At 45.5% G+C, this 6,826-nt stretch overlaps 1 protein-coding gene across 1 annotated transcript; it reads right to left on the minus strand.

Annotated features, from left to right (window-relative positions):
• Nucleotides 1–4,441: 4,441 nt before the first annotated feature.
• Nucleotides 4,442–6,508, minus strand: spry1 (sprouty homolog 1, antagonist of FGF signaling (Drosophila)). The gene has a single exon (XM_030723045.1). It carries the CDS (start codon nucleotides 6,421–6,423, stop codon nucleotides 5,341–5,343), a length of 1,083 nt encoding a protein of 360 aa, XP_030578905.1. The 5' UTR covers nucleotides 6,424–6,508; the 3' UTR covers nucleotides 4,442–5,340.
• Nucleotides 6,509–6,826: the final 318 nt, after the last annotated feature.

Here is a 6,826-nt window from a genome sequence, read left to right on the forward strand (position 1 = left end):
TGGGCAATAAAAGATTATTTCCAGCCACATAACAGAGGAGCCGTTGAAGGGGGGGCGGAGGGAGAAAGAGAGAAAGAGGGGAGGGAGTGAGAGAGAGAGAACAGAGGGGGGAAGAGAGGCTGTCTGTGACGAGAGGAAGTGAATTGAAAAAAGCCAGCAGACGGGAACCATCTGTCTGGATGCAGTCTAATCTCAAAAAAAGAGAGAAAGAAAGGGGGGAGGAAAGGGTGGATAAAGAAAGAGCGTGCTTCCTCTTCTTCCGTGCAAAGAAAAAAAAATACAAATTTATCTGTCTTTCAAACTATCTACTCGATGTGCATATGTGATGCATTTTGTTGCCCATCTCTGAGGGAAAAAAACACAGAACAAACGTGGTTGTAGGGGGCCTGGAATGCAACAAACGCACAAAAACGCCCCCCCCCCCCCCCCCCCCCCCCTCCCCGTGGCTGTGAGAAGAGAAACGAGGGTGTGATCTTTTATTTGTGGAGGTGATTTTTTATGTACGGCAGGTTCTGATCTTCATCATTCTTGTCTGTTGCTGTCATCTTCAAATATCCCTCGCCATAAACTACGGTCTTTTGATTATCTCTTGAACCGCTGTGAGCACATTTAGGGATCAGATCTAATGACTGTTGACAACTGCTGTTTCCAACAACAGTCTCCAATAAGAGCAACAGCGAGACAAACACCCTGCTGATTTAATTAGTGAGCGGAATACAAAATCACAAGTTAGTCTATTGGGGCCTGTGAGAACTGGCAAAGGCTTTTGCGCTAACTTTGCAGACACTTTGAATACTGATGAGTCAATAGGAGCCATTGATCAAGAGCAAGTCTATAGCAAAAATTATGCCTAGCCATTAATTTCAAAAGGAGCTCACTGAATGATTGCCAAGCTTATTGTATTGTATTGATCCACCAGCCGCCTCCTTCTCATGATTGACATCATTCCCTCCAGCTGGTCTTTGTCCATAAAATAGCAGACAAAAGAAAAGAGACAGGAAGGGGGCTTGGGGAAGAATGCAGCATCAGATGTTAGTAACGCTGTATGGACACGTAGCAAGTTAAGGAAGGGGGGTGAAAGTGTTACATTAAGTTCCTGTGGGTACGTGTGTGTGTGTGTACCCAGAAGCAAATGCTTAAAAGGGCTCAAACCCCCAATGACACACCTCCATCTTCAATGACCAGACACCTGATAAAACACTGGGCTGTACCTGCAGGCCCTTTATGGCTCCCGAGCAGGACAGAGGCTGCTGCACTGGTCATCTGATAAACAGGAACAGCATTTATACGCAGTTTTCTTTAGTGCCACGAAATACAAAAGAGTCTTTCTTGCTAAGTGGATTATTTTGGTTTAACTTTCCCAGGATTTAATACAGTTTTCACTGGGACTTGTGTTTTCATTTAAAGCAGGGAATTCACATTTAAATGTCCTGCTCAAAACAGGAAACTTCTTAGGGGACGATTTCTTCACACAGAAGTGGTCCCGTATAAAAATGCCGACGTGTGTTTTTTGTGTAATTGTTGTTCTCTAATCCTTCTGGAAATCCCTCATGACATTTCTCAGATTTGCTTGGCACCACCGTACAGGGCGTGCAGGGTAACTGCAGTTATTGACCTATTTATCTTCTTTAGTTGACAGTAAAGCCTCTGAGCAACAAAGTCTGCTGTTCATTCATCTGTTGGATGAAAGCATCACATCTTCAGATTGGGAGATTTTAGGGTAAATTAAAGAATCACAAATTGCTGTGTGAGAAATTCCTCCAGTCCAAACCTGTTTTATCGAGGCAAAAACGTGGCTGTTTTTCTCGCTTACTAAAATGTTTATATTTTGGAAAGCTTTTCATCTGACCACAGCAACATACTGCAGTATCCTGGTGTTTGGATACGGTGAGTAATTCTGACTTTATCGGGGCCTGCACCGAAATGTTTTACGGATACCTAATATTGTTTTTATGTCATTTTAATCCTGCGGCGGCCGAGTGTGGATGTTGGAGCGGTTTCTAAATCCATCAACTCTCACATGTCGCTCCAGCACTCTGAGATCAACCAAAACCAAACATCTGAGGAGATAACTTCCATAAACTTTGGTCATCATGCTGAAGTCCACAGAACCTGCCTTCCCCTCCAAAATCCACCACCACCACATTTCCCCTGATTGCTAATTTCTATTTATATGCCATGAGGGGAAATAATGAAAACCAGATGAGCAAGCAGAGGAAAGCTGAAGTAGGCCTTTTTGGTGATGAATGCTGTGGAGGAGGATGACTGTTTATAGAGTATCCTGCTTCACTGTGGCCATGCCGGCAGCAGTGCCCTGGCTAAGAAAAGGACTGTCCCGGTAGGATGTGTGGGTTGGAGGTTCCATCATGACTCACTTGGTAGTCATGCATGTTTGCACTTGTATGGCCCCAAAAAAAACCCAAAGCTGCAGCTTGGGACCCGCCAAGCCTGACAACTCCAAACAGCATTACGTGGGTGTGTGGAGCAGCTAAATTTACTCTGAAACAAGTGCAAAGAGGAGGAGGAGGGGGGGGGGGGTGGTGGTGGTGGTTACCATTTTTACCATGGAATTACTTAATACTGACTCAGAATTCACTTTTTTCTCAGTGGCGTTGTGTGACGAGTAAAACGTGACGCAGTTACGGAGGAGTTCACGTGGCACGATGACTGAAAAGTGAAAGAAACCATTCATGGGCCTTAAATTGTTGTTTTAGACACCTCAGCTGATTAGATCAGAGATTTAAGAGGCGTGTTAAGGACTTAACAGAGCCACGTTCTGAAAATGGTGGGAGTAAGATCTGTTTCCTTATTTGGCTTCGGTTGGAAAATATCAAGTAAACACCGTCTTCCTGTTCACCACCTCTTTAATACAGCTTAGAACTTTTCCATTCCCCTCATCCATAGCAGGGAGCTTTACTGAAACCTGAAAAAAAAGAGGCCTCCTATTGTATGCCATCATCTAAGAGAGCCAGGGGCAAACGGGGCTCAAATTGCAGTTTTGAAAGGTAACAGGAAATTGACAAATTGCTCATTTTAACTACTCAGAGCAACCAAAGGTACATACCACCAAAATGTTCCACCAAGAAAAGCCCAGTGAGTACCAACCACCAGTTTGGAGGGAGTTTTGTTTTGTTTTGCTTTTTCCGTGTTAGCCGCTGACTGGAATAAGACTTGGAGGCTTGTTAGTCTTAGTGGCATCCTTGTCACCTAAGCAACAAAACACGATACTTCCTTTGTGCTCATGTTTACTATTAGCTTTCTCGTCTGTGAGCTGATTAAATAAAAACCCTTCACTCCTCCAACGTGCCAGAGCTTTAACTGTGGGCTCTAGCTTCTGTTAGCAGGAGAGGTTCTAAATAATCCAAAGAGCCGAGGCCTGCTGCAAACAGCGACCAAAGCCACTGCAATCACTTGGAGCTGATTATAGACACTGTTGTGTTGTTTTGTCGCCAACGCCGCAGCTCTCCAAATTTAAGCTGCTGTATATTTTTTCCTTTGTCCGAGAGAATTTCCTGTTCACCTTTTGTGTTTCCCCAGCTGCTGGTATTTCTGGCTGACCAACCAACTTTCAAAGTGATGATCTCATCCCTTGGGGGCCCGGAGGTGGAGAAGTGCGTGGGTGTCAGTGGTGGGGGTGGAGGGGTTCAGCGGACTTCCCAAGTGATAAATTCACTGACAAAAAAGAGCCGGCCAAATGGGGGACTGTGGGTCACAGTGGGGGCTGGATTGGCCCCTGTCATTGCCTTTAGTGCAGGAACCATGCCATAAAAGCTCAGCATTGATAGCCCCGGTTTATTATCTTTGAACAGGTGGCCCCAGCTACTCGTAATGGCCGCTCTCATATCTGAAGGCACGCACGCACACACACACACACACACACACACTCTTGGGCTTGGAGTATGGAGACCATTTGGGAGTTTGGGAACATCCCGAACTGGCTGCGTTAAAGCCCAGGGAATAAACTACAGTGCATAGTTTTGTGGTGACTTGTTGGCTGGTGAGAGGAGAGGGGGGGGTGGGGGGGTAGAGGGAGAGCTACTTCCTGTGAGCATAACTCACTCTGGAAACGTGGAAGCTCTGTTGATGCTAGCAGCTTCGAGGCTAATCATGTCAATGACCTGTATTGTTTAGCTTTCAAGGTTACCGAGGAGGATCTCAGCGAAGAAACCCTCCAAGAATGTAAACAGCCACATTTTGAGCTACAAGCTGTTTCTACTTGTAGCTTAAAAAAAAAAAAAAAACAGGAATTCCACACCCAGCATAAACACACACACACACACACACACACACATGCGTACACACACAGAACAGTGATGTGCTGTTCAACACTGAACTCCAACTCAAGAAAACAGACCTGCATTCCCTTAAAAATCAGCCATCGCATTTACTCACTGCTTCTCAGCAGGGCAATCAAGACACCAGACAGTGCTATTTTTTCATTAATTAATATATTTTCTGCATTAAAGTTAACATAGTTTTCTTTTGTGCCACCCTTTAATTTTTCAGTAAGTATTTTGATATTTTGTTATATTCAGACATGAGTAAATTTAAGACTGTCTCTTGCAATAAATATCATAAAATAATAGAGCTTCACATAATAAATATTTTTTTAACAAAAAAAAATGTTTAACAGACATTTTTTTTTTCCTTTTAAAAAATAGCCAGAATTCCTCTTATGGGTTTTTGAGCATACAATTTACACAAGATAAAAGAAAAAAAAACAAAACAAACAAACATGGGAGAATATGCAACAGAATGTGTATGAAAAGTTCAGATGGGTGGAAGGAGAGAAACATATCCAAGTGGAGAATACTATGAGATGGATGTGCTTTCGTTAACGCAAATGAGCATAGGAACCACGATTTTAGTGTGGCAGCAACCAATAAATTCAAACATACCTGCTTGCTATGAATACCAGGTAACAGCTACATAATTGCCCTATAGTAGATCGTCCTTCACAGATTTGGTGAGAGGCAGATCCCACCAGGCACACAGACCCGGAGGAAAGAGCCTACCTAAAACGGAAGAAAAACTTTTTCATATATATATATATATATATAAAAAAATAGTGTTAATGAGGAGCTGAGGATAGACATAGAAACAGTTAAGGCAAACACTGGTCTGTAAAAACACGGTCCTGATCCAGAGAAAATAAAACTAAAAATAATCGAGTGGTTTTCATTACTCCTTTGCTTAGCTCCTTAGGGTTCTGCAGCGAGGAGGGGAGGTGGATGGGAGGTGCTCAGAATGTCTGATAAACATTAATTTGTGACTATCATTATCATTGTCATCATAAGACCTGTATCTAGTGTCTCCTGTGCATGGGCAATCACTAAGCGATCAGGAAGGTTTTTCCTGGGTCTGTGGGGCCCAGCTCTCCAGTTTACAATACACAGTGTTGGAGTTCTTGCAGCGGCAGCCAGGTCTCTTAACCCGATCGTAGCAACCCTGGCATGCCTTCAGACACCCCTTGACAGGTGGGTAGCACAGCAGACAGGGGAAGAGTACCGACATTAATCCCATGCACAGGAAGCGAGAGCAGCAGTGGGAACGTGACAGTGAACAGGGGTGGTCAGCACAAGAATCTCCCTCATCGTCATTGGAGCAGTGGTAGAAGATGCCCTTAACAAGGCACATACACGTGCCGTGCTCCAGTGCACTCTCAGCAGAGCAGAGGCACTGGCCATTACACGCCAGACATGAAGGCAGGCTCCTGGGAGCCGTGCAGTCGCTGCACTTGCACTTCCCACAGCGCTCGCAGATGAACTGGTGCCCAGCAGCAACCACCACCTCATTGCCAGAGCCAGAAAAGTCTGATTTCCCTTTGCCCTGGGGCTTGAGTGGAGCCTCTAGTGGAGGTTGGTAGAATTGAGGTCCCTGCTGGGTCTGTAAAAGGGCCTTGGGCTTGGGCTGAGTTCGAACAGGCCGATCTGCTCGGTGGTGACGCTGTAAGCTAATGTCAGGCCTGGTGGGGGGTGAGCGTGCCAAGAGTCCCTGCTCGGAGGAGGCACTGCTGTTGCTCCCTGAACTGGCAGCACTTCCTGTGCTAGTGGAGCGGCTGAGCCCTGGTGCCCGAGACCCACCATACTGCTGTCCTCCAACCACCACGCTGCCCCCAACATGATGGTGGTGACCTGATGGCCGGTGCTCATAATTGTTGTTCACATTGACGAGGATGACCTCGTGAGTCCTCTCCTGCTTTTCATGGGGTCTAGAGACCATACGGGGTGCAGGGGGCCTCCGGACCACTGAGGGCCCCTCAGTGTACTCGTTGCTGGAGCGGATGGCCTTGATTTGTTCCAGAGAGAAAATGCCGGCATGCTGGAACTCCCGCTCGTAATCCGACCTCTGCCGGCTCTCTAGGGAAGGCTGCTGGATCACCACTAATGAACCGCCAGGGCCATGTTGACTTTGGAGCTCCATCTGGGGGAATCACCACTTCCGACATTCACCGTGGACATGCATCGGAAAACCTGCCGGGGGGGGAACAAGGAAGAGGCAGGAGAAATCATCAGAAAGACCCAAGAAAAAAAAAAATTCCATGACAAGGAAACACACAGTGTTGATGGGAGAGGGGTTAGCACGGTTCCTAGGCCTTTTCAGATTCAAAAATAGTAAAAATCTGACGTATCACTACCACCATTCTTAACCTATAGCATGACAGTTACTGCACAGCTATAATGTGCTGAACAGTGATTAATAATTAAAGAGAAATAAGTAATCTGTGTGGGCTATTTTAATATTTGCAGGTGCCTTTAAAGTTAATCCAGACTCACTGTTTTCATCCTGTCAACATGACAATATGTCACTTTTGATCCCGTTAAGT

The sequence above is a fragment of the Archocentrus centrarchus genome, unplaced genomic scaffold, assembly GCF_007364275.1.
Source record: "Archocentrus centrarchus isolate MPI-CPG fArcCen1 unplaced genomic scaffold, fArcCen1 scaffold_176_ctg1, whole genome shotgun sequence".
Lineage (NCBI taxonomy): Eukaryota > Metazoa > Chordata > Actinopteri > Cichliformes > Cichlidae > Archocentrus > Archocentrus centrarchus.